The sequence below is a fragment of the Electrophorus electricus genome, chromosome 16, assembly GCF_041902795.1.
Source record: "Electrophorus electricus isolate QZ-2024a chromosome 16, ASM4190279v1, whole genome shotgun sequence".
Taxonomy (NCBI): domain Eukaryota; kingdom Metazoa; phylum Chordata; class Actinopteri; order Gymnotiformes; family Gymnotidae; genus Electrophorus; species Electrophorus electricus.
Genome location: NC_137512.1, coordinates 6663357 through 6689995, shown reverse-complemented (window position 1 = coordinate 6689995; position 26639 = coordinate 6663357). Strand labels below are relative to the sequence as shown.

Sequence of the window (26639 nt, the reverse complement as noted above, 5' to 3'; positions counted from 1 at the left end):
CGCTTTTTAAAAATCTGCACTGACCCCTACTGGACAAAATGAATTTCATTCTTGTTTTTTTACTTAAATTGGAGTTTCTAGCTTATTTCTGTAGGATAACATCTGTCGTTTCTTTATTTTACTATCGTTAATTCTGCCTGCAGATTTTTTCCTCAGCTGCTGTCAGAATGATGATATATTTATAATTTTATTTTACTTGCTGCCAGTTTTTCTTCTGTCCTTTTAAAGGGACTGTAGCCCCCCCGACGACCTAACGCATGCGCAAAAGACTTCAATACGCAACACCAGAGAAATGTTCCAAAAGGGGGAGGGAGGAAATTGGTTAGTTAAAAACACTGTTTTTAAAGAACCTTTGGTTATGACATTTAATGATTTGCGTGAATATTTGTTTGAATGTCTGAATATAAGCATCTTTAGTAACAGGCACGCATTAACTTCCTTGTTTAGTATCGGAAGAAAACATTGCATTGATCCTAGGGGGACTTTCTGGAAGAATATTGTACACGAATCTTTGTAAGCAAATATCTATTGAAATAATTATTTTTTTACAGTATATGAATATTAAAAATCAGAGTATATTAAGGTACCTAATAATAATAAGTATCTACGTTTTATATTCAGACTAAATAATATGAGCTCTGTGCATCCCTATTACCCATGGTATATCCCAGTGCGAGATTCTTGCCTCGGAACTCGCTAGTTGAAAATAATGAAAGCTGAGAGTTTGATGTCCAGAGATGAAAGTTTGATGTCCAGAGATGAAATTATTAAATCTGCGTTACGTTTTGATGACATTTATAATTCTCACCTCGTACTTTGCTCATGGGGTCAGTCAATGTCTTCTCTTGCTTGATATTATTTAGAACCACATTCTGTAATGTACATGGCTTTCTCGCACTACAGTTTGAGGTATGTTAACGTTATATATATTATAAAGTTATATCTATACATATTCATTTCTTCATGTGTCTCGTTTACAGTATGTTGAAGAGTGCCGGAGCAGAATGTACCCTCCAAAAGGTCCAACGTAAGTTAAGAGACGTGTTGCAGTCTATATTATGGCGGCGGTAACCTACACGCTACTGTCTCTGTCAAATCGCACATTTCGGTCGGAGATGCTGGTGCATAAGTCAATATATGTTTCGTGACGTTTTTTTGTTTTTTTTTAATGTGTGTGATTAGTGGGTAAATATGGCTTGTTTTTTCCATACAGATTTAAAGGCAATGTTACCTGGTACACTGTGAACCTTGATTCACCCCCCAGCGAGCGGTGGAGGCATGTGATGATGGATAAAAAACCTGAAGTAAGCGCTTAATACACTGTGATACTAAAGGTTTTAATACGCCTTTCCTTACCTGATGGAACTGGCCCCACTATGCAAGCCTGCATAATCAGCACTCATGGTCATTTTTTGTCTGCAGTTAAGGATTTTAGATCTGAAAATGTATAAAATAATCAAATATAAGTGATTTAAAGGTGTTTTGTGGTTGTTTGAAACTGATCAATTAACATTAATCACATAACCAGTTACGGTGGTGGTGAAGAAGTGGCTCTTCACCAAAACAGTTATAGGCTAACTTTTTTTTAAGTTATAGGCTAACTGCAATTCTTGCTTCTTATTCTGTTTTCTCTGTTCATGAGATGCCTTTTCAACACAGAAACTATATAAGTATTACGGAAGTGTTCTTTGTTGTAATACATGACGACATCAGGTAGAGAACGGAAACACAACAGACTTTTTTATGAAATAGGGAACAATGTACATGATGTAGCCATACAAAGGTCAGTGAAATTGAACTTGTTTAAATGTTGTTCACAGCATTTCACAGCAATGCATGTGAACATTGTGTTTTTGTTGTTGTTGTGTCTCTTTTCCAGCTGTTAACAATGATACAGGCAATAAAGGATTTAGCTGGTGGGTTTTTCCATGGACAAATACTTCATTTAGTAGACAAAGAGTTGGTGAGTAGGCAAATTCTCTGTTTGCATGACCCTGTAACATACTTTTGGCACCTAAGAAAATTCTCATTCAGTTATGTAAGCAATAGTAATCTTAATCTTATGTAATCGTATTCATTGTTGTACTGTGATTCTTTATGATGATTGCAGCCTTTAATTGTGGACACACTTCCTTACCCTTTTAATGAGGAGATCAAAGGAGTGGCTGTTGTCACTGGTGTCCCTTTGGGTAAAGTCTGCTCATTCAACTTTCCCTTAGATTTCATTACGCTTATTTGGTGAAAGTATGAAAAATCACAAAGAGGGTATATTAGAATGTAATGTGTCAAAGCTTTGGAGGTTTATTAAAGCAAAGTACGTGAACATTAGGATTACACATATACTGCGTTAACCTCATGATTTGAGTTCACTCAGATTTCTAAAACTCCTTACAAATGCAAGCCTTTCTGCTTAATCCTTTAGGAGAAGTTGTGCTGTTTAATATCTTCTATGAAGTTTTCACCGTGTGCACATCAGTAGTTACAGAAGACTTAAATGGTGAGAAATGTAATTTCTGTCTATGTTTATATTTTTTAAAAATATTATTTAATGCATTTGGTAATGATTCTCATTCTGCATATTTTTCAGGCAACATTTATCATGCTCGGAATTTGGACTTTGGATTGTTCTTGGGGTACAACTTTCTCATGTGTACTGCAGAGATTTTTGTCTCATTGTATTATAATAGCTTTTGGCAGCTTTATAACAGATGTATACAGTGGTGTGAAAAATTGTTTTCCCCACTTCCTGATATCTTATTTTTTTGCATGTTTGTCACACTTAAATGTTTGCGATCATCAAACAAATTTAAATATTAGACAAAGATAACACAAGTAAACACAAAATGCAGTTTTTAAATGAAGGTTTTTATCATTAAGGTGGAAAAAATTCAAACCTACATGGCCCTATGTAAAAAAGTGATTGCCCCCCAAACCTAATAACTGGTTGGGCCACCCTTAGCAGCAACAACTGCAATCAAGCGTTTGCGATAACTGGCACTGAGTCTTTTACAGCGCTGGGGAGGAATTTTGGCCCACTCATCTTTGCAGTGTTGTTGCAATCTGGCCACATTGAAGGGTTTTCGAGCATGAACCACCTTTTTGAGACCATTCTCCTTCAGGATTTTTTGGTAGACAGCAGAATTCATGCTTCCATTTACCACAGCAAGTCTTCCAGGTCCTGAAGCAGCAAAACGGCCCCAGACCATCACACTACCATCACCATATTTTACTGTTGGTATGATGTTCCTTTTCTGAAATACTGTTACTTTTACGCCAGATGTAATGGGACATACACCTTCCAAAAATTTTAACTTTTGTCTCGTCAGTCCACAAAGTATTTTCCCAAAAGACTTGGGGATCATCAAGATGTTTTCTGGCAAAACTGAGATGAGCCTTTATGTTCTTTTTGCTCAGCAGTGGTTTTCATCATGGAACTCTGCAATCCAGGCCATTTTTGCCCTGTCTCTTTCTTATGGTGGAGTCATGAACTCTGACCTTAACTGAGGCAAGTGAGGCCTGCAGTTCTTTGGATGTTGTTGTGGGGTCTTTTGTGACCTCTTGGATGAGTCGTCGCTGCGCTCTTGGGGTAATTTTGGTCGGCCAGCCACTCCTGGGAAGGCTCACCACTGTTCCATGTTTTCCACATTTGTGGATAATGGCTCTCACTGTGGTTTGCTGGAGTCCCAAAGCTTTAGAAATGGCTTTATAACCTTTTCCAGACTGATGGATCTCAATTACTTTGTATCTCATTTGTTCCTGAGTTTCTTTGGATCGCAGCATGCTGTCTCGCTTTTGAGGATCTTTTGGTCTACTTCACTTTGTCACGCAGGTCCTGTTTAAGTGATTTCTTGATTGAGATCAGGTGTGGCAGTAATCAGGCCTGGGTGTAGCTAGAGAAATTGAATTCAGCTTTCCACAGTTAATTCATGTTTTAACGGGGGGCAGCAATCACTTTTTCACACAGGGCCGTGTAGGTTTGGATTTTTTTTCCCTTAATAATAAAAACCTTCATTAAAAAACTGTGTTTTGTGTTTATCTTTGTCTAATATTTACATTTGTTTGATGGTCTGAAACATTTAAGTGTGACAAACATGCAAAAAAAATAAGATATCAGGAAGGGGGTAAAAACTTTTTCACACCACTGTACCAGCATTTTTTTCCAGCTATTGGCATTTTCTTTTTAAAAGGTGGGATCAAAAAAATCAAACCTGGACCCTAACTGAGAAGCTCAAACTGCTTGTGGTGAATATTGACTTTAGTCAAAACAATAGAACGCTGTTCAGATCCACCAGCTTTGCAGGATATGTGGGAATCCTCACTGGCATCAGACCTGTAAGAACTGCTAGGCTTTTTAAAGTGATCTGCTTCATCCTTTTTTTCAAAAGTACACAAAAAATCCTAATCAGATTCACTTGCCTGCAGAGAGAATTCACTCTAACAATGAATGAGCGTTTCAGCATTGATGGAGGGTACATAGGTAAGCTATAACATTTAAAACAGGTGCTGTACACTAAAATATGCATATATGTAAACAGCATCTTACATGTTGATTTACTTCCATGTAAATTTTCTACGGTGTTTGTAATTAAATAACCTAATCTCTTTAGGAATCCTCGAATGGATTTTTGGCAAGAGAGAGGGAATGTGGATGAGCTTTCTTACCCGCAAGGTCCTGGAGAACGCGACCAGGTGGAGAAGTTCCTATCTCTCAGAATAAGAGCAGACTCACTTCCTGCTATCAGTGTGCAAAGAAATTCATGCTATAAAACCAAAAATGCATCCTCATTATAACCAAGAATGACAATGTGGTTATTTTTTTCTTAACAGTTATGAAGATGCCAAGAAACAGCTCGCTATGACCGAATTACTTGCCCCAGCCTACTTCATCTTGGGTGGAAACCAGACTGGCCAAGGTTGTGTCATAACCAGAACTAGAGTCAACACACTGGATATCTGGGAGTGAGTTCACATTATCTCATACACACACAACAAAAAAAAATCAGCATTCAAATGATCCACTTTCCAGAAAAAACATTACCTTAATAATAATGTTTATGATATTAAAGGATTGATTTAAAGCTTGGCAGATGGTATGTGCTTGAAACGAACTATGATCACTGGGACGAGCCATTCTTCTTGGATGATCGCCGTACACCAGCTATGAAATGCATAAATAAAACCACACAAGCAGTAAGTCGTTATACAGAGGTGTATGTAGATGAATACAAATGTAGTATGAATTTAATATTGCTCATGACAGTCATGTACTTTATTGGACTAACCACTGAAATCTATGTTTTGTTAGAACATTAGCTTGCAGACTATATATGATGTTCTTTCAACAAAACCAGTTCTAAACAAGGTAAAGTCGTTCCCTCACATTCTGGCCAAGACCTTACAAAGATTCAGCCTAGAATGTGGTGGTGTTGATTTTTTCTTTCCTTCAAACATGCCCATATTTGCTTTTCTTTGGTGTGTTATTTTATCTTATGGTCATGCTTTATACTCTTGTAATAGTGCACTAATATTTCTGTCTTGTGTCATTATCTAGCTGACCACCTACACTTCACTAATGGAAGTCTCAACTGGTAAACTGGAGTCTTATGTTAGGGCCTGTCCAAGTCCGTGCACACCCTGGTGATTCATCCAGCACTACTGAGCACAATGGTGAAGGTGGGCAGGTTGATTGTGATGATGGACAAGGGGCCTCTCTGTCAGTGCTATGGCGAAAGGCAACGTATCTATTGCCGTCACCCCACTGCGAAAAAGACCACTGTTGTTAGGAGGTTAATTCATGTTAACTGACATGAATCCCATTCTGGATGCAAAGGACTGTGCTACCATGAATGATTTTAAATAGAAAATGTAAAGATTTTATTTTAATCATTTTTGAACAAAGAAGCATTTACTTTTGCAAATAAAAGTAAGACAAATACTGTAATTTAATAAATTGTTTTTTTTATAACACTTGTATAAACATGTATATTTTAATATATTTGTTCCTCCTTTTCTGAAATAAGGAAGCTATTTGACCACAGACCACAAACAAGAAGTTAATCATATGAAATTGGTGAAGCATATTATATTGCATGTACATTCAACAAGCTGCAATGGTAAATGGCACGAAATACCTTGAAAAATTCTTTATGAACTACTCACATGTATCAGGTTAATCATGTGTACGGAGCTGTTAAAAACAAGGATGGATCATTATCTGGTCTTTACTGACTTAGCTACTGAGAATAAGTGCAACAAAAACATAATTAGCTCCACTTGAAAACCATTTCCTCATATAAATAAATCTAAACTTTGCAGTAAGAATGCTGCTAATGATTTTATCTGTAGCATGTTTACACAAGTTATATAGGACTATAAACATGCAGAGAATTTACTCTCCAACACAGCACTTGGTCCAGCACAGGCCAATTAGCCCACTAGTCGAATATTTTTAATTGATACCACAACTGTGGAAAGTTATGTTCTCCCATTTCAATCCAGCCCAAGTTCTTAAAGATAAAATCATGTTCACCTTATGCTAGAGCTGACAGCAAATCATTGCTGGACATTTTTTAACACAAAATGGTAAAAGGGGAGTACAGTTTGGCTGGATGTCTATTATTCCATATATGAAGGCATCTAGAGCGATCTTTGGCTGGCAGAAGTCAGCCAAAAATGTAAAAGTCATAATGGGCTTCATTCAACCCCTAAAGCCCAAATCTTCCAGTCAGCTTTATCATAGACCCTTGTTCTGTTCCACACAACCACATATTTAGCAGCTTCAATGACACATATCTGTATGAAATTGTCATTTAATGAGTACATATACCATTCCATAGTTAAAAGACATGTTTCTTTTAAAGCTCACTCTCATCTGTAATGTTCAATAATTTTCATTATGCAATCTTTATAAAAGAAAAACAGTTTCTAAAAGTATTTGTGTTGATTACAAATGGGTTCTTTATATGTTCATTCCAGACCATTACCTTGGTTTAATTATGAATGTATTAAAGAGGTCAGTACCCTAATCCTGCCTCTAGTACAGTATAAGTAGGAAGGCTAAAAAGAGACATATGACCATCTCATTTACATGTCACAGTAGTTCCAGGTTCATTAAAAGAGAACACATTTAGGCATTGCAAAATATTTTCATAGGTTTCTTAAAACCACAAGCCTCTACCTTTTATATTTAGCCATTTTTATGAAGGCCTAAAAAAAGCTAATAAAAATGCAGAAGACATTCAAAGGGTCATCATTAAAAAGAGAAGTATGGTTCATTTTGTGGTTGAGAAAGCTGCAGCGGAAATTGAAGATACTGCTGAATCATTCCGGAAGCCCATGATCAAGGCTGGGGTTTGAGCGTGCTCATTCTTACAACTGAACAACGCTCTTAGCTGTGTGCGGTGTTGATGATGCAGATACTTCCATGCTTCTTTTTTAATGAGGCCCTTTAAATGTGGAGAGATCTTTTGTGTTTTTACTAGCTTCTGTGTGGTAAAACTTTAAATGTATCATACATTCATATATTACATTAAGGCTGTTTTGTCTACTGTTTTCAATAACTCTTATTCTTTTCATCGAAAATCCCCTCACACGGTTTCATGTGTTGTGTCCTGCAGTGCCTACTGTACTAATTATATAATTGTTAGCTCTAATGCCTTTGTAACAGCCCAGCCTGCGGTGGATTATCTGCTAGTCTTTATTCGGCCACCAGAGGGAGACACAGGGCCGCTTCACAGTAATAAAGAGAAATTCGCAACGCCTGTTCGCTTGACTATTTAAGAGTAGCACACACGGTGACATGTGCGCAGTCTTTGATCAGTGTTCTAGCAAACTGGTATTTCACGTTGTACTCTCAATGGCTGTCTCTTGGGTCTCCTTTTTTTTTTAGCTTCTCTCCATCCTCAAGTTGTACCTTTCCCTCTCAAAGTTCCCTCTACCCCTCCCGTGAGTTCCATCTCTTGGGGAGCCCTCTGGCTTTCCCTTGTCTTTTTCTGTCCTTCTATAGCCTCCCACCTAATTGTTGGAGCAGTCTTGGTTTTCCTGTTGCTCACTCTGTTTGAGTTGATCGACCTGTTTTCCTCGGACAGCCAAGTAACGTGCTGGCTTCGCAACCTAGAGAGTGGTGGTTCAGTCCCTGCTTTGGGTATACTGGCTTCCTCAATGGAGAGGCTCCACAAATCAATAACCAGTTAGTGTTAGCTGTTTGTTGGACTTGATATTCTCTATCTTCTCTGCCTGTGCGTTCTCGTATCTACTGGTGGCTCATTATGTTTATGCTGGACTTCTATATATGGGGACGTGTGTTTGCATCCAGCTGTGGATACATCATCCTGTTTGTAGCTTTAAAGTATCAGCAAAACAAAAGCTCTCTTTGTAGTTACACCAAATAGACACACACATTATAGACATTATATGCTCCACTGGAAATATGGCAGAACAGTGCATAGAACAAGAGGTACCATTCATCAGCTAACTTTTGTGTATAAAAAACTGACTGAAAAAGGATTGGCTGTCTATAGGCAATGCTATAGAATAAGGGTACTTAATCACTCATTGATCACTCATTGTATAGCTTTCATATAGGTAATGTCCATTTGTTTGGTTCATAGAATATGTCTACATCTACATATATTTAACCTGATTTTCCAAGGTTCTGTAGTTAGTTTGGTGAATCCTGTGGTTCACCATGTGTTATTCGGCTTCACGCATTTTTCACATTTTGATTTTATGTGTGTATCAAATCAGGCATTCCTTGCATGTCAGCCATCTGATAAATGTTTAGCATTTAGCTTCACAATTTCTTTATAGTTTTATAAGAAATGATTTCACTTTGAAGTTCTTTTACTCTGGAATTTTGTTAGTTAATTTATAATAAAATGATTAATTTAGTTGAACAATAAGGGCTTTCTGTGGTATAAAAGTGTTGACATATGATGATGACGCAACTAAAACTCTCTCAGCAATGGCAGACTGGAGCCGTGATGCCTGAACTGACAAGTTTCCAGCTTTAGGTTTTTTCATGAGGCCCTTGATGGTTTGTATCTGTTCATCAGCACTGAGTGAGTGACTCAGTCTGAAGAGCACACTCACAGTCATTCCAGCTTTTAAAGGCTCACAGAACAGACTTGCTTGGCAGAGGATTTTTGATGCATAAACTGAACCGTAGGATCTGAATCCGTGGGACCGACTTTTGCACGTTGTTACAAATTTCTCTCAAGCTCTGATTCATTCTAGAATTTGTTGGTGTATTGTCATGGAAACATCTAAAATGTCATGGTCTCTTGTCATTTGGATCATTTTGTCTTTGGACACCACTCACTCTGTAAGTATTTCTGCACTCTGGATTTACCTACTGACTTTCCTTTAACTTGCTTGCACTGTCCGTGTGGTCATATCAAATTCTTTCCCCTGTGTTGCCTCTTGTTAGGTTTATACCAATTTAATAAAACCGTCTTACACAGTGTGTGTGTGTGCACAGTTCCTTGATGAGTGCAAGCAGGAGAGAGACAGGCTTCGTGCACAATTAAGACGAATGGAGACACGTGCTGTGAGACAGCAGGAGATGATCCAACGCCTAATGAAGCTTAGACAGCTGCCTCAGCTTCCAGCAAATAAGAGCATCTTTACTGACCTGGGAGACAAACAATTTGCAGGTTAAAGGATACTGCTGCCATTTGTTAATTGTGTGTTTGTTTGTTTGCACATGCCAAAATGATTCTTTCCTGTGAAGACTGTGCTCAGATTTTCAGTCACGGAAACACAGACAGTGGCATTTACATGATTAAGCCTTTGAGGAGTCCAACCCAGACCAGAGTGTACTGTGATATGACAGAAGGAGGTGGATGGACAGTCTTCCAAAGGCGTTCAGATGGCAGCCAGTCTTTTGACAGGTAATAAAAATGCAGGAATACTGTTATACAGAAGATAATAATTGTATATTGTATTGTATATACTGTAAATGGAGAACATAGAATTTTAAATAATATGTTGATGGTTTTTCACCAGTAAATCCAGTGCTTGTGTTATAGGGACTGGAAAGATTACAAAACTGGGTTTGGGGATATGAAATCTGCAAATGGAGAGTTCTGGTTAGGAAATGACAACCTATATTATCTGACATCCCAAGGTGGGCTTATTATTTTGCATATCAGTGCTTAAGATATGAGTGAGATTCTACAAATAAGATTTCTTGGCCCATGAGCTGAAATGAAGAGCATGTTTTTATATTGGTATTATGCCATGTAGGTGATTATACCTTGAGGATCAACTTGGAGGATTTCGAAGGCACCCACCGCTTTGCCACATACAAAAAGTTCAGCATTGACAGTGAAGAGGTAGAGCTGAATAAAGCTAGTTTCAAAATTACTTGAGGGTCATTGTGTTTAAGATAAGTTCACGCGCCATACATGGAGATATAGCTCAGTGGTATAGCACTTGTGTCAGGCCCTGGGTTCAATCCCAAGCATCTCCAAAGAGACCCTATTTCAGAAGCTCTCCACTTTAAGGCACTCAACAGGCAACTTTGAACAGTGTGCGCTGCTTGTTGGCTCACCGTCCTTCCAGAAAACACTGAACAAATCACTTTGATTGAATTCTGCACACAGAAATCTAGATACTATGAATTGTCTCACACACACACACACACACACACACACAGCAATTAGCTGTAAGTTTTGTCCAAAGCAATTTACAATTATGAGCAAGTACAACAGTGACAGCTTAAACCCTGAACTACCACTGCCCTCATGTGTGTTTGTATATGTATATGCATATATTTCCTATCAGTGTTGCACTCTGTTGAACATTTTCCATCATAACAAAGCAAATTCCTTTACCTGATAGGTACGGTGAATAAGCGATTCTGATTTAGTTTGTAAACATGTGATTTTCAGATTGAATCCTAACTTGTTTCCATCGCTGTTTTAGAACCAGTACCAGCTTAAGTTTGGTGGCTATACAGGGAATGCTGGAGACTCACTTTCAGGCAGCTACCACCCCGAGGTCCAGTGGTGGGCAAGTCACCAAGGGATGAACTTCAGTACATGGGATAAGGACCACGATCGCTATGAGCGCAACTGTGCTCTCGAGGATAAGGCCGGCTGGTGGTTCAACAGGTCTCTGGTCCAGATTGATGCATCAGTTATTGGATGTAGTTTTGTTTGTTTATTAAGGCAGTGGAAAGGTAATGTGTTGGGTTGCAATCTCAATCTTAAAACTCATTTAAATTAACAAAATTGATTATATTTTGTTTTGTTAAACAAATTATCGTAGAAATTTTCTTTATTAATTTTATTATTTGAAAAAGAAAATCTAGAGCATTGGCCTAGCAGAGATAGATTTTTAAAGCAGTGTTGAAAATTTTTCAAAAAAAAAAAAAAGTTCAAACGGAAACAGTGACAAAAGATTTGAAGTGCTGTTCCATTTTTGTCCTCTAGATGCCACTCTGCTAATCTGAACGGACTCTACTATAAAGGTCCATACAGTGCAGTGACTGACGATGGGATAGTGTGGTATACTTGGCACGGCTGGTGGTACTCCTTGAAGTCTGTGGAGATGAAGTTTCGGCCATCTGACTTTGAACCAAACGACGTCTAACTTTATACATTTAACCACTGCCCAATAATTTCGTAAAACATGGAAATATACGCAACATACACAGTCTATCATATGAATGGTTCGAGTGGAAGACAACATAACTTTGATAGATAACATTTATCTTATACTTTTATACTCACAAAGTCAGATATGAACAGCTTTTCCATATGCATGTACTAATAAAACGTCAACATACTATTATGGGACGCATCTATCGTGGATTTGATGAGATGAAGCAAACTGGGGAAAAAGGAGAAAAATATTAATAAATATAAATACAAAAATGTCATAAATCACTCCTTTAAAACTATTAGGCTTATGGATGCTTTTCAAAATGTAAAACAAATGCGCATTTCAAAGTTTCCTTATGCTGCTATTCAGCAAACATTGCCATTCTTGCATCTTTTTTGGCCCCATTCACTTCCCAAATATATCATTACCTTTAGTTGTTGACTTCGGCTGCTATTACTACATAGTCCCATAAAATCCCCAACCGTGCTTATAGTCATAGATGAAGCCTGCCAGAACGGGAATTACATGTATACAAACGCGATTACAAAATACAAAAGAAGAATAACCATACCTACCAGGTAAACCGCAGCGAGCGACATGGACGCGGACTAAACTGGCCTCGCGCCGCACGCCGGAGCCTTCCCAGCACGTGACATCATTACCTTCGCAGGTGAAGGAAGCATGGGGCTCGCGCGCACGTGGAGAACGCGTGTTCGGTAGGTGAGATGCATATTGCAGCAGTCACGGTGGAGGGCTTGCGTTTGCTACGGAACCGCTATTGCTGGTCTGGTGGACTGGAATAAGCCCGGTTCCGCTCGGTTATAGACTCGTCGCTTTTAAAATGAACGCTGCTATCAAGTGCCATGTTGTAAGAAAGAAAATACCGCGTAGTGTGTGCAGTTGGGGTATAAGAAGTGTTTTGAAAGACGTGTTCATTCGCTTAGTAATCCCCTAACGCTTCGTTATTATCTTTAAAAAAAAAAAGAGTTCCGGGCAAGTTGTCAAACATTGCTCTAGCACGTTGAAGCAACAAGTGATGCAAAGTATTTTGTCCCTCCCCCCAATTTTTTTTATTTTTTTTTTATTTTTTTATTTTATTATTTTTTTTTTATTATTGACCCGATTGCTGCTGAATACCAGAAATGTACGGGTCTGGGTCACATATTTGGGCCTTAGATGTGTAGATCAATGAGTTTACAATTATGTAGCTACAACAAAACTGGTTTATTCTGCATTTTACTTATTCTGATCTGAAGATGTTAATTAGAAAGTTCTAAAATGAATGCTGTGAAAACAGGTGAGCAGTACATGTTTACTTATCTCCAGTCTTGTACTGATGCACTGCATTACTCATTCTCATAATACATTGCCCACTATAGCTTTACAAGTGTGTTTAACCCCCCTCCGCGGTATTAATAGAAAGCACCGCAGGACATCCAAGATAGCCTTCTGACATGAGTGAGTCAGGTGCTAGGTTACAAAAGAAAAGCTATTTGCTTGGCAGGATTCAGGAAACTGTGCCTCTTGGTGAAATTTGACCTCACGAGAAAGAAGAGCCAAAAAAGAAAAGAGTAACTAGTCATAAATTAGGCCATTCAGCGTTGTGTTCATCCCTCCTTCCTGTCCTTTTATAACGGTCTCCTTTCCCAAAGCTGCAGCTCCCTTTAAATTTAAAACCTCCGTTTGTAACCTGGTGGTGTACCCCAGGTCTTTGGGCAAGGCTAGGAGAGATTCAGAGCTGCTGGGGTGTTTGTGTGTGTTTGTGTGTGTGTGTGTGTGTGTGTGTGTGTGTGTGTGTGTGTGTGGCTCTTCATAGGCTTGCCTTGAATTGCTGCAGCCTGGAATGGCTGTAAACAAAATCTGTGGTTCATCTCCTTCACTGTAATGTACGGTTTCCGAGTTTGCATGAATGATCGCTGCTTTTCTCTTTCAGTGGTGAAGAACCGGATAGGTCTGGTATGCTGACTTGACCTGCTTGGTATGGCATCCTCATGGAATTTAAGACATGTTTTAGATTTTTTAGGATACCAGGGCAGGTTTTACAGCAGCTTGCCACAGTATTTGGAATGGAGGTCTAAATTAAAGTTGTTCAGCCTATTCTCAATTGTAACTATATTCAGTCTTATAGGCACAAATATAGACTGTGAGGGGAATTATTTTTTTATGTACATAAGCATTGCTTTTGCTTGACTTTATTGAGTCACACGAGTCACATTGTTTATCTTGGATACTAGGGCAAATGAGTAAAGAGAAGCTGTATTCACATTATATACAGAACAAGCAAGTTCTTGAAGTTACTGGTATTCCATTTCACTTTTTTATATTTGAGTGTTGAGAAATATTTCATATGAACCTCCTTCCTGAAAAGCACCAATAATTAAAAAGGGCACATGACAGAAATTGGCAGGGAAAAAAAATGGTAATTATATGAATTCCTGTTTGTAAGGATTAGACATTTAGGATGTGGAATCTGTTCAGTGGAACTATTCAGCCATGCTCACTTTAGTTTCTGCAGCCTTCAGGTAAACAGTAATTTCCTATTTAAACTAATCTCACCAGAGATTTGGCCTTTGCGCCTACCATCATGATGGCTGTAATCACTGGGTGCGTGTGAAATATGTGCTTGTGTCCATCCTACTGTCTAACTCGTGCACAGCTGCAGATCCTCTGGCAGTTTTGTGGTCGTCTGAGCTTTAAAATGACCTGGCAGTTTTAATAACTGGATTGTTTGATGTGCTTATTAAGCCAGGTCACTCTTCAGTTCTTGATGGGCATTATTTGTTCTATAAATGTTTCAGTTTTGTATAAGAGCTTTATATGGGTTCAGCAAGAATAGAACTGTGCTCTTAAGGTCAGGACTTAGAGCCACAGTCAGGGCTAGTTCATTCCTCCTGTCCCAGAAATGACACAACCAAAGGAGGTGTGTGTATGCTGTGTTGCACATTTTTTATGGAGGGATTATTTGAAGAAAGTGTACATTTATGCTATTCCATACTTAATTATTGTTGTATGCACTATTAATCCTTGTGTTTTAACAAGTTAGTATTATAAGGATAAATAACTTGGGGTGAGCTAAAAAACTCTTGATATTTCTCTCTGTCCTGAATTTGATTGAAGTAAAAGCATGTGCGCATGTGTGTGCGTGCTAGTGTGTGTGCGTGCACACGCACGCACACGTACACATGCACATGGGTGACTGGTCTCAGTTTCAGGCCTTTACAAATAAGCTGGCTGGTTTGAACTCTCTTATAAAAGGAGGGCTTTGAGTTGCCTAGTAACAGTGAATGCGGCTCTTGGCCTGGCGCACACAGGCCCCTCCCACCCTGAACAGGGACTTGGTAAGGATAAGGTAACCAGTAGCTCTCCCTGAGTAAACTTAACCCTGCAACTTGGTGTGGCCTCAATCTGGACCTTGAACTGTGGCATGTGTAAAGGCGTGCTTGAACAAGCAGAGGCAGAGTGCCTTCATACAGCTGTGCTGACAGCTGCCGGCAGGACTGTGGAGCGTCCCTAGGTAAGGAACCATCGCCACGAGCTCGGGAAGTGAAGTCCCACACTCCAGCAGCACGCGCATGATCCCCTGAGGTGAAGTTTGAGCTGGTCTGATGGATGAGTGTCTGACAGCAGAAGAAACACTGCTGCCAACTTACGGATGCTCAGGTCTGAGCTTGTTTGGTCTAGTCTCGGCGTGTTTATCGCAGCACTAATGGGATTGATTCAGAAAGAGCTTCCCTGACTCAGGGAAGAGTAAGCTGGGTGAACAAGAGACCAAAAGGAGATGCACAGGGCAGACACGGCAGCACTCTGATAGGTAGGTTTGGGTTCTCTTTTTGCTACTTAATTTGGTTTTGAAGTTGCTTTTGGAGTTTATACGTCAATCAATATGGTTGTTTCTTTAAATCGGTAAATGTTCATGGCATGGTCTAAATTACATCAGATAAAAAGTAAAACGTTGCACAGTTCAAGGCAACTGTAGTTCAAAGCATACATTTCATTCCTTCTGATGGAATCCATTATACTGCTCATCATTTTCCTGCTACTTGTAGTCATTTCCCATGTGGGTGAGTTATCTAAAGGTGTCAGATATATATTAAAGGATAACACTGTGTTGCTTTAGAGATGAGATGTTTGTCATTTATTGTTCTCGTACTCTGTGTTATTCCATGGACAGAGGCACCATTGTGCGCTCTAGTACAGGTCCAGTGTCAATAAACTCTCAGCAAACCAGAGTAGTCCTTGCCTAACTCTCTCTAGCACCCCCTTGAATAAATGAGCTCCGTGTCAGAACTTGGCCCATGTTTTTGTCATATTTTTACATTGAATGTGTCCGTATCCCAGTGAGCGTCCTGTTTGTAGTGGCATGGTAACAGAGGTAGTTGTTTATTTAACACCTTATTTGGAGAGTCCTGCTGTAAGTGACTGCTTGTTCCCAAGGTAACCATTTACTTTGTCAGAAGGGGAAGTAGACTTTTTTTTTTATAGAGGGCTTAAGATGAGGAAACTGCTCATGCACACTAGTGAAAATGACCCATAATCAATCTTCATGCATGGAAAAAAAAAACACACCTTCACACTGGTGTGTTTGTAAGTGAAGGTCCAAAGCTAGTATGGAAGCATGATGTTAACACCCAGATAATATGTGGGTGTTGGCGTCAAAAAAACTTTATAACCAGTAAGGGAAAGAAGACACTGACAGACTAGGCTCAGTTCAGAAGAATTTCCAGACTTCCAATGTCATCAAAATTGTTAGTGATCTCTATGGTACCCTTCACCTCTGAGAAATTGATTGGAAAAAACCTACAATGTTAGGAAACAAAAAAGAAGCAACAGTCATACCCACTTCACCCCAACAATACAAAGTAATTTACTATATTACATGATTCCAGCACACCAATATAGTTCCATGTCTGCAGCTCACACACTTGTGCCTGGGCAGATGAGTTAACTGGTAGAACATAAGGTTTCCATAACAAATTAGGTAACGCTACACAAATTCAGCAGATATTTATACCCTTAGAGAGGTGCTCCCAACCCTAGATCTAGTCTAGATTACCCATGCACAATTTACAGCAATTCTTTCAGACCACGTTTGCCTAGTGGCAAGTGCTTCCTCCTGTTTGTACCTCCCCATTTACCATCATGAACTAAAACCTTTGCTAATATAATGTTAATATTGTTGGAAAGTATTGTGAATTCTGCACTGAACAAGCTGAATTTGAGTATGTGGTTAGGATGTGTTGCTCATTAGTGTTGGCACTGCTGCACTGATTTTGGTGTGTTCCAATGAGAGATCTCCTTACTCCTTCCCTTCCTTTTTGTATTTGACAGGAGTGCAGTGGTAAGCACAGTCATTCTTCCAACAGTTCAAACAGTTCATGCCAAGTGTTTTTGTCCCTGTGGGCTGTTACTGTGATCGCTGCAGAAACAGGCCGAGCATTAAATCTCACGCTATAGTTTGAGCTGAAATTTTCTATGGTCTTCTAGTCTATGTTGTGTATTTAAAAATCGCTGAATGTGCTTAGTTAATGTAATTTCTGAAATGTTCCAAAGCCTTGCAATGTAGTTTGGTTTACCAGCAAGTTTCAGGTTTTGCAAGTGTTGGTGTATTAATATCCTAACCATATTCTAGCTGTGCCACAATAAGCCTTTTCTTTAGACATGTATTTAAAGTTCACCATGCTTGAAATGTACTACAGGAAACCGTTCCATTATTCCCTATCCTTATTAGTCTTATGAATGGTGTCTTTTTGAGGTAATGTTTAAGGTAATTACTACATATATATTCTAGTTGGATATTGGCCATGCTTACACTTAACAAGGAACTCATGCTTCAAGTATTTTTTAAGGCCTTCCTGGGTAGTCAAGTCAACTGCTGGTGAGCAGTACACTGGCCAGACTTTGCTACTTGTACAATTTGAATGGAGTTGTTCCAGGACATATTAAAAATTCAACAGGATATCATGTTCTCATTATTGGCCAGGTAGTTCACTGAAATGAAACTTGATGTTATGAAACATTAAGATCATTAAGTTTCCAGTTGAGTATTACTGAGAAGTTGTTGGTAAAATTGTTTTGTTTGTCATGTGTATTTGCCTTGTGTCTTAACCTCAACAGTCATGTCTTGAGATGCCTGTTGCATCTGTATTCAATACAAAACAACTTTTTTTGTGCTGGAGTGGCTGTCTGAGTTTCTGTGGAATATGAAAAAAGACTAAACAGTGAAATGTTTGTTGGGGAGAAAATGCACACTGCTTAATCCTCCAACACCATCTCATACCTTTTTCCTTTCTCAGGTACATCCTCTTGGCAGAGGTTTTTCAGTAAGTGTTGTCTGGGCGTGGAGAGAGGCGTACCAGGCCAGAAACAGCAAGAGAACAGAGGTACAGACATTCAAGTCAGCTCTGCTGAGATTGTTCAAACAGCCAGAAGCATGGAAGAGCTCCATAGAGCCATGCATCTCACATTCTCTGTGGAAGAACAAAATGGCAGTGGCATTGCTTGCCCTTGTGACTCTTCCCCTGTTTCTCACAGGACCAGCAGTAACTTAAGTCATAGTAGCACATATTGCCCCACTGATGTGAAGATGGTAAAGGTCTGTATCAGTGAAGTGTCCTCCACTGAGGACAGAACCAAAAAAGCCACTGCACAATCGAACGACCCAGCCGTGGTGGACCATGTCAAAACTCATAATGACGATTGTAACCAAGATGCGACTTTGGCGTTCCATAAGACCAAGATCATCAGTGTTGATTCTGCAAGGGCCCTGGGTCCTGCTGCCTGTGGTACCGCCGATGAGAAAAGACACAGTGGTTCAGAGACAAACGTTGACCCTGCAGGGAGAGAGGACTGTGTTGTCAGCTCTGCTAACCCACCTTTCAGTGCCTCCAGCGAGAGCTGCAGCACTGTCGGCTCTGGAGAGATGGTTTTCAGAAGTAACAGTTTCCTGCTCCATGAGTCTGATCAGCTACTGAGTGCTTCGCTCCTAGGTGAATCCTCAGATATGCAGTCTGAGGCTGGCTTGGTGCTGGGCTTACTCCCTGATGTCTGTGAGGGACTTGTTAATAGCAAGGTCAGTACTTCAGGTACTGAAGCCAAACATCAGGAATTGGGGGTCACCTTCATCCAGCCTTGTAATCATACTTACATTATGGAAGAGGAGGTCTTCCAATCACCGTTAGGTACTTTAGGTCCTCTGAAAGGAACTGCGACGCACAGGTCGCCGCACATGGTCACGGTCATAGATCGATCTGAAGGTGTCGCACCAGTTCATTGTAACAAAAGTCATTTAGAGGGTCAGCAGATGTCATTGAGAACCAATGGGTCCACTCACTCCACACCAGCTGAGGGAAAGACGTTCCAGCTCTGCACCTCTGAGGAGTTAGACATCAGTGGTAATGTCCAAACTTCTACTCCTGTTCAGTCTTTGGGCTCCAAAACCTTTTCCCACCTCTCCCTCTCAAACTCTCCTCTTAGCAAAAGTAGGAGTGATCTGGGGAGTCCTTTGGCCCAAGACCAGCAAAGTTCTGTTTCTCTGAATCCCAAAACACCTTTGACTGCACCAATCAAAAGTAACAAAATAGAGATCAAACGGTTTGCCAAGCCTGACTTAAGTAATGTAAAATCAAAAATTATAGAAAGACCTGTCAGTGGCTTAAAGTCATCAGGTGAGGCAGTGATGAAGGCTTCACCAAATATCACACATCAAGCCTCCACAAATCAGACGACAAAGACTTCCCATTCTATACAACGCAAGGCATCTCTTACCAAGTCTACCTCTGCAGTTTCTTGCAATTCCCCTGTCATACCTCCCTGCAGTAGCTTTAAAAGGGACCAAAGCACTGGAATCAAAAGAATCAGTTCATCTGCTTATCAAGAACGAGGAACCACTCCAAAGTCCCAGCCTCGCACACAGTCTGAGACATGCTCCTCACCTCAGACTACTATGGAAGAACCTAGCGAGAAAGACGCACGAGTCAAAACAACCTTAAACAGTTTCACCACTAAAAAAACCTCATCTGCAGTGTATGTGCTGAAACGACCTGGGCTGGCCAAGTTTGCAGACAGAAATACTTCTTCTAGAGAAGACAAAGGGTTCATTGAGTCACTCAACATATGCGGGAAACCCCAGAAGCCCAGTCCAAAAGTGAGTAAAAATCAGAAGCAGAAAATCTGCATAATAACTGTGTGTTCAATGTTACATGTGGAATATTGCAATTGTTGTTGATGAGTGTCTTTTAGGAATGTCTGTTATTTTTGTAAAATGGAGACACATTTTTGTACATTTTGTACATTGACAATTGAGAGATCCATTACTAATTTAGGTAACGTGTGATCCTTGAAGCTACTGGCAATCTGTTTCTGCTCCTCATATACAGAATCGGGTGTGAAAAGCAGCAGAACCATCTGGTAAAGTACTGTCATTTGAGAATTTAAAACTGATTCTCAGAAAACCCACCTTTTATTCTTACATAAATGAGTTAGATTCCAAATGCTAAAACTTCAGATTTCTTTGTTTGGCTCTGCAAAACCCAAGCAGCAAAGGCAAAAACCAGGTCCAGACCATCATACTGTTGCTTTGAACTGCCTTAATTGCTGCTTTGAATACGGCCCTGCTGTTCTGAAAATGCAGAAAATGTACTCCATGTGTACACATTTACTGTGTTTATAGAGTTAGGGGTGGGGGACGAGGAATTGGCAGGCAGAGACCTACAAATTCCCAGGAGGACTGAAGTACAATAGCAGCTTGGCTCCCAAGCGTGTGTATGCCTGAACCCTGCTCATGCTCTCCGGCTCTGTTATGGCCGGCACCGCAGTGAGGGTGGGCCACACTGCCTTTGGCCTGTTCATGTGGGACTGTAATGCTGAAGGACAGCTCCTCTTGCAGGCGGACCCGTCCACACTGGCAGGGGCGGCAGCATGCGACTGGAGCCGAGACAGACCTGGCGCCTCGCCATCGGTGTCCAGGACGGGAGGCACCAAAGCCGCGCGAGCCCCAGTTGCAAACCTTCGGCCGCCTGCTCCGTTGACATCAAAGCCCAAGGCTGGCCCAGTGGGGAGAAATGGCTGCACCACCACAGACATGCCTTCCCCAAGGAGCAAACGGGGCATGAGCCGAGGTAAGAAAATTGGTTTGCTCTTGAAATGACCACTTTTGCCTGGTCATTCTGTTTCAGCTTATACCCCAGATAGTGTGCTTGGGAATACCTGCTCTTCGTATTGCGCTGTTTTAGTATGGCTCTTGGAAGTTTAAAGTACTTTTCAGCATAATCAACTTGTACATTGAATATTTGTCAGCTTTTACATATAAACAAGCTCTCACTGAATTCTGCCAGATCTTAACTTGATTCAGCAGCTGTTGTTAATCATTGTCCACAAAAAAAAAAGTTGTTACAGCTCATAACAGGTAGATACCGCTCATGCATATTACTCAATAAATGTTCAGCATTTACACTGCAGAATCATCCTGGAAGTCTTCAGATGATTTTTTTTTTTTTTTAACCAATTTGTATATTACTAAAAAAAACAGGAAAGTCTTAAGTGAATTTAAACTTCGCTGCTAATTTTGTCAGCATACATGGCATGTTTAGATGGCACAATCATGTATGTAAGGGTAAATAGAGCCTTGACTTGCCTCCAAATTGTTATACCATAATGAGCAGCTGGTTTCCAGTGTAATTCTGCAGATTACTGTAGATTGTAATGTGGAGATAAATGTGGACATTGGCAAATGGAGTCATTATTTTAACATTCTCAAACCTTATGCTGGATTTAAAATTAAACAATAACCACGAGATTAACATGATTCCCATGTGGAACGACCTTTGTAGAGCTGAAAGCCTTCAAATTAAAGCTAATATTTTGCACTCATTGTTTAATTTTTGTGTGCTAGAGTCTAGAGCTCAGGTTTTAGTCTGGTTGCAGTTCTCATTTTTACCATGGGGAGGCGATTGTTCTGCAATCTTCACAGTATACCGAGGAGGATTTCCGCTTTCTAATGACCAAAACTTATGTCCTGTTCGCAAGACCCCAGCAGAGGATCCAGATCTACCTTCTTTTAATACAAGTGCCCTTTACTACTGGTCCTTTTTGTGTGGGGGTTTTTTGTTTGTTTGTTTGTTTTTTGTGGTAATAGTTCACTGAATAGTTCCCATAATCTTGAACTGATTCCAAAGCATTTACCTTTGCTCCCTAGACCTCTATTGAATTTGCCGTCTCACTCTGTAAAAAGTAACTGCAGTATGCAGAATGTGATTATTTATCCATTGTTAGCTACTTGAGAGAAGTGACCCCTGAAAAGGCAGATTTCTTTGCACTATAACCAATGCAGAACTTGTGTTGCTTTCTAGGTAGTTCAAAAATGCACCTTACTGAAAACACAGGAGCTGAGGTTTCAGGGACAGCACGTTCCAGACTCCTCATACCTGCTGCTCACACACATGTTTCAGCCTCGAAATTGCCAGTGAAGCCTCGAGCACGACCCAGAAGTCCCAGGGCTTCCACCAGCCATGCAAAGCCAGGCAAGACTTTGGGGTTTGTTTTATCACAAAGTTGTTTTAATATATCCTCATACTAGTTAAAGCAGTTTAATGAATTCATGGATTGTTGGCACAACAAGGATATACATACTAGTCAATATGGGTGGTCACAACAATCGGAAATGTATTCCTTCTATTTTTTTTGTTCAAGTTCAGTGGTAAAATGTGTACTTATAGTATTTATGCACATGATTTTGGTGGGGAGCATATTTCACCATTACTGGACATTCAATCCCGTTTGAGTGTGAGGTTTTGTTACTAATGTGCTGCCAGTGAAGTGCTGGTAGGTATTCTTACAATACCCTGATGTGCACAGTGCAACAGGATAAGATCAGCATTATTCTTGCAGATCATGACTCCCTTTTTCAGGCTTGTTGATGGCATTTTTCATCTAAAGCCTGAAGATATAAATGCTTCTTTCAGGATTTGGCAGGATTTGACACTGCAGCTAAATTTTAATGCAATTATGGATGCTTTAAGGAAACATCAACTGATTTATGGCTGTGCATATGTGCAGATGTTCATGACCTGACATGACACCATGACTGAAGAGTAATGTAGCGGAGTACAAGTGTTCTGCGAAGTTTACCCATGACGTAGTTGAGAGCTTCTGACAGAGGCAGTGAGTGTCCACTCAAGTCAGCTCTGTTCTAACGGCTGTGATCGCCTGTTACTATAGAGCCCGTCTGAAGCCGAATCTTTCAGTGCAGACGGGGGGGAGCCCCAAACAAAGAGCCCCCCGCCCCCTGCATCCTACTACCCTGATCCTCTCTCATTGGCTGATGGCTATTCTACTCTAAGAGCAGGGGGTGCCTCAGTCCCAGATGGCCAAAAGACAGGGTTTGTTCCGCTCCAATTCCCTCAGAGGGAAATGAAGAAACTGTGGAATATGACCTCAGAAGGATGGGGGGGGACTGGAACGCAGTTTTTTTGTTTTTTTGTTTTTTTTTCCTGCATGCATTACTGAGCACACCGGATAAGGTCATGGAGGCATACAGGGCCCTCCGGAGTGGCACCTGGACCGAACTGTCCGTGCACATCTTCACCAATTCAACCCCGATCCCCCAGTCCAGCGTGTGCACTCAGTATGACCTCACTCTTCTGACATGCCTTCTTGTCGGATCCTATCGCTTCTGCATCGTTCCTTTGTTAGCAGCCTGTTATGGGAAGCGTAAGACTCGGGTCTGGAGAAGTAAGTCATGTGTTGGGACTTTTTCCGAGGCAAAACAAGGCTTGGATTACGAGCAGAATTAATGGTTTTGTTGTTTTTTCTTTTATTGTGTTTTTGTTTTGTTTGGGGTTTTTTTGGTGGGCGGGGGGTTGTTTTTTTTTACTTTTTTTTTTTTTTTTTTTTTTGGCATTTGGTGTTTGTAGCTGTATTGTAGCTTGCTGGCACTTATTGGAGCCAAAAAGTGAAATTGCTCTTTCACTGTCCAACAATTTATAGTATGGCTTGTTTGCAGATTGCAGCTTAATAGATGTTTGAGCAGTTGTAAGGCTCTAGTATAATTCATGTTGCCATAGAAACAGCAGTAGCCTGAAACAGATTTCACAGCAAGAAAGACTCCAGGGTTTTCATCACTGCTGCTACTAACCAAATACTTCCTTACACAGTACATTATGTGCAAAGCTATGATTCCACAAGCTTTTGGGAAGAAAACAAATTCTTAGAATTTTCATATATAAGCTCCAGTTTTATGAAAGCAAGCCAAACTGGTCACACAGGAGGTGTGGTTACTTTATTCAAACAGACATTCTATTATATAGAGGTTTTACTTAATTTTCTTTCTTTTGAATACCCCTGTTTTATATTGAAAGGTGCTCCTATAATCCTATTTTTAATCATTTACAGACCTTCAAAATACTGTGCAAAGTTCACTGATAACTGAAAATATAGGCTGTTGTGTCCATTGATTTATGACCATTTCATCACAACTGCTGATTTTAAGTTTCTTGTAGACAATGCTAAGAAAAATAATGTCAAAGAACTTTCAACTTTTGATTCTTTTGGTCTTGGAGAACCCACACACTCATGGCTGTACTCTGGATTTGGTCATTACTAAGGGTTGTTGATCTGTCTGTATTCTCAAACCAGTTCTGCTTTTGTTCAAAAAAGTTGCGTAAATGAGTGTGTATGTGTATGCTGTTTCCATTACCACCCAAAAACAACCAGGCTATTATGGCACAGTTTAGTACAACTGACCTTAGAACATTTGAGGAAACAGGTTAATGGCTCACTCTAATTAGACATATTCCCAAACCTCTAAAATAAGTTCTATACATTCTCAAATCTTCCTTTTATAAACAAGATAATTAAGAAAGTGGTGTATTTTATATAAATATCCATTTTAACATTTGTCAGGTTTCCAACCATACCATAGTGCCGAGTCTGCCTTCATAAAGGTACTAAATGATACATGGCTAAATGTTGAGCCTGGTAAAATTATACTTATGGTATCACTAGATCTAAGTGCTGCATTTAACACTGTAAATCATAGAATTAATATATCTAAGATAGATGGGCAAATTTGCATAGGACTACAGGGAACTTTCCTCAAATGGCCTGAGCCTTATTAGAAGGTGGGAGGTACAAATAGCAGTTTAATCTGATAGGATAGCTGTAATGTGGAATTGCCCAGGGTTCAGTTCTGGGTCCACTTTTATTCAACTTGTATACTGTACCACAGTGTTGCGGATGATGCAGAGATGTACTTGACTTTCTCACCAGATGTTTACAACCCAATAGACACACACTGTCTATGTTTAGAGCACACAAATAACTACACTATAAAGAATTTCCTTCAGATGAATTAGGACAAAACAGAAGTTATGATATTTGGAAACAGAAAGGAGAATATTGAACAATCTTCACCTCTTGAAGCCAAGCATGTAAAAACTAAACACCTAGTCAGAAAGCTTAGAAATCTTGGTATTCTAATAGACTTAGACCACACCTTTACTAGCCACATCATATCAAACACCAAAAAAATGTTTTCACCTTAAGAATATAGCTAGAAGCATGGTGAACTTCTGTAATGGTCTTCTAACTGGACTCAGAAGACCCCAAAAGACCAGATACAGCTGAGAATGCTGCTGTAAGTCATTGAACCATAGCAAAGAGAACACAGCACAGTAGTACTGATCTAAAATCACTAGTTGGTTATAGAACATTTCTATTTCTTATCATTCAGCTTTATCTGGCAGTACTTTATTCTGACATTTTATTATTGCTCTGTAGCCTTTTAATATATTAATTTTGTTTTTGTTCTTTTAATTCATTATGTTGTTGTTGTTGTTGTTGTTGTTGTTGTTTAATACTAAATACCGTAAATGGAAATGAAATGGAAATGGAATTTTTTTTTCCTTTTACTTTTTTTTTGCAAAAACCTTCCTGAAGTGATCTTGAGATGTAATGAGCTTTTTTATTATGTACTACTCTGTCTGTGTAAAGCACTTTAAATTTACAATGTGTATAAAAAGTGCTATGCAAATAAGCAAATAGACTTTCCTTGCCTTACCTATCCTCAGATTATGTAGATCCTTCACCAGGGGTTTCTAGAAGACCCCCAACTAGCAGGACGACTTCAGTTAGAACCAGACTCCAAAGTCAGCCTCCCAGATCATCACAGTCAGGTGACGAACGAGCGCGCGCACACACACACACACACACACACACACACACCACTACAGAGTACGTTATAGTACAGTAGATTTGACTACATGTTAGAAAGAGTGGAAGATTTCTTATTACACTGTATGACCATTATCTCAGAAATGGCTTGTGATGTCTGTAAAGTCTGGCTATCATGTACATATTGCACCATACTGGTCTCCTGAAAGTTCCTCCACCCCAAGTAAACTTTAACTGGCGAAGTGTTTGTGGTGTTCCTACAAGGGTTTATTCCTTCCGTCTGTGGAACAGGATGCAAGAACACATCATCATCATCTTCACAAGCGTCAGTGAGGGCTGCTTCGAGTGTCTTGAAAACCCAAGCCTCACCACGACCCGTACGACTCCCTGGAGCTTTATCAGGTAGAAGCTGTTACTGCTAAACCCTAATAAAACACCTACAGTGATCTATGTCATTCACACCTTGCTAAAATTCTAATAAGCCGTACCTGAAGATATATAAATAAACATTTAAACATTTAAAAATATATATATTTTATGTTATTAAAGTTGAGTAAAGTGACCTTTTCACATCATTGGCTAGTTTAAGGTGCTTTTATTGTTGCATATACTCTTGTACTAACCCCAAACCCATTTAACATTTTTCACCTTTACTGAACCTAAATGGCTCAAATAGCTGTGTGAAATCCCTTTCCTGCTATTGCCCCATTGGCCCCAGCTGAAAGTCTTTACCCCAGCACAGATGGAGGGAGAGATCAATATGCTCAGAGTGAACAGGGGTGTGCGGCGTGTAGAATAAATCCCTGTGGTTGTGGGTTTTTGTCCCCCCGTGAATTTAGTGGCAGTGGGCTCCACTGGACCGCCCC

At 39.8% G+C, this 26639-nt stretch overlaps 3 protein-coding genes and 1 long non-coding RNA gene across 6 annotated transcripts; 3 read left to right on the top strand and 1 right to left on the bottom strand.

Moving 5' to 3' along the window:
• The first annotated feature begins 379 nt into the window (after window positions 1-379).
• Window positions 380-5965, top strand: asah1a (N-acylsphingosine amidohydrolase (acid ceramidase) 1a). Of its 3 annotated transcripts, none has more exons than XM_027013055.3 (14): window positions 380-513; window positions 981-1027; window positions 1214-1304; window positions 1880-1963; window positions 2111-2189; window positions 2423-2497; window positions 2588-2633; window positions 4188-4332; window positions 4423-4477; window positions 4608-4689; window positions 4828-4959; window positions 5067-5190; window positions 5306-5362; window positions 5552-5965. In XM_027013055.3, the coding sequence occupies exons 2-14, from the start codon at window positions 1005-1007 to the stop codon at window positions 5639-5641; spliced, it is 1083 nt and encodes a 360-aa protein (XP_026868856.3). In that variant the 5' UTR covers window positions 380-513; window positions 981-1004; the 3' UTR covers window positions 5642-5965. The 3 variants fall into 3 exon arrangements, with proteins under 3 accessions (XP_026868856.3, XP_026868855.2, XP_081555477.1); XM_027013054.3 differs by lacking the exon at window positions 380-513 and adding an exon at window positions 668-827; XM_081699351.1 differs by lacking the exons at window positions 380-513; window positions 981-1027; window positions 1214-1304 and adding an exon at window positions 1658-1783.
• A 3002-nt stretch (window positions 5966-8967) lies between these two features.
• On the top strand, window positions 8968-11798 carry fgl1 (fibrinogen-like 1). The gene is made up of 7 exons (XM_027013029.3): window positions 8968-9322; window positions 9479-9653; window positions 9731-9890; window positions 10029-10126; window positions 10246-10334; window positions 10927-11114; window positions 11436-11798. Exons 1-7 carry the CDS (start codon window positions 9254-9256, stop codon window positions 11593-11595), a joined length of 939 nt encoding a protein of 312 aa, XP_026868830.2. The 5' UTR covers window positions 8968-9253; the 3' UTR covers window positions 11596-11798.
• LOC113579234 (uncharacterized) lies at window positions 11417-12572 on the bottom strand. The gene is made up of 3 exons (XR_003410847.3): window positions 12183-12572; window positions 11736-11835; window positions 11417-11545 (listed from the first exon to the last, which is right to left on the bottom strand). It is a non-coding gene; the product is annotated as an uncharacterized LOC113579234 (long non-coding RNA).
• Window positions 12573-14952: 2380 nt separating this feature from the next.
• On the top strand, window positions 14953-26175 carry LOC113579224 (uncharacterized). The gene is made up of 6 exons (XM_081699468.1): window positions 14953-15418; window positions 17901-19750; window positions 20492-20723; window positions 21954-22137; window positions 25671-25775; window positions 26065-26175. The coding sequence occupies exons 2-5, from the start codon at window positions 18038-18040 to the stop codon at window positions 25699-25701; spliced, it is 2160 nt and encodes a 719-aa protein (XP_081555594.1). The 5' UTR covers window positions 14953-15418; window positions 17901-18037; the 3' UTR covers window positions 25702-25775; window positions 26065-26175.
• Window positions 26176-26639: the final 464 nt, after the last annotated feature.

Coding starts and splice junctions, on each gene's coding strand:
- asah1a (XM_027013054.3), top strand. CDS start 759: ATGAAATTATTAAATCTGCGTTACGTTTTGATGACATTTATAATTCTC. Junction 2,498..2,587: donor AGTTACAGAAGACTTAAATG/GTGAGAAATGTA, acceptor CATATTTTTCAG/GCAACATTTATCATGCTCGG. Junction 4,960..5,066: donor AACACACTGGATATCTGGGA/GTGAGTTCACAT, acceptor ATGATATTAAAG/GATTGATTTAAAGCTTGGCA.
- fgl1 (XM_027013029.3), top strand. CDS start 9,254: ATGGAAACATCTAAAATGTCATGGTCTCTTGTCATTTGGATCATTTTG. Junction 9,323..9,478: donor CTTTGGACACCACTCACTCT/GTAAGTATTTCT, acceptor GTGTGTGCACAG/TTCCTTGATGAGTGCAAGCA. Junction 10,335..10,926: donor TCAGCATTGACAGTGAAGAG/GTAGAGCTGAAT, acceptor TCGCTGTTTTAG/AACCAGTACCAGCTTAAGTT.
- LOC113579224 (XM_081699468.1), top strand. CDS start 18,038: ATGGAAGAGCTCCATAGAGCCATGCATCTCACATTCTCTGTGGAAGAA. Junction 19,751..20,491: donor CCCAGAAGCCCAGTCCAAAA/GTGAGTAAAAAT, acceptor CTCCTCTTGCAG/GCGGACCCGTCCACACTGGC. Junction 20,724..21,953: donor CAAACGGGGCATGAGCCGAG/GTAAGAAAATTG, acceptor GTTGCTTTCTAG/GTAGTTCAAAAATGCACCTT.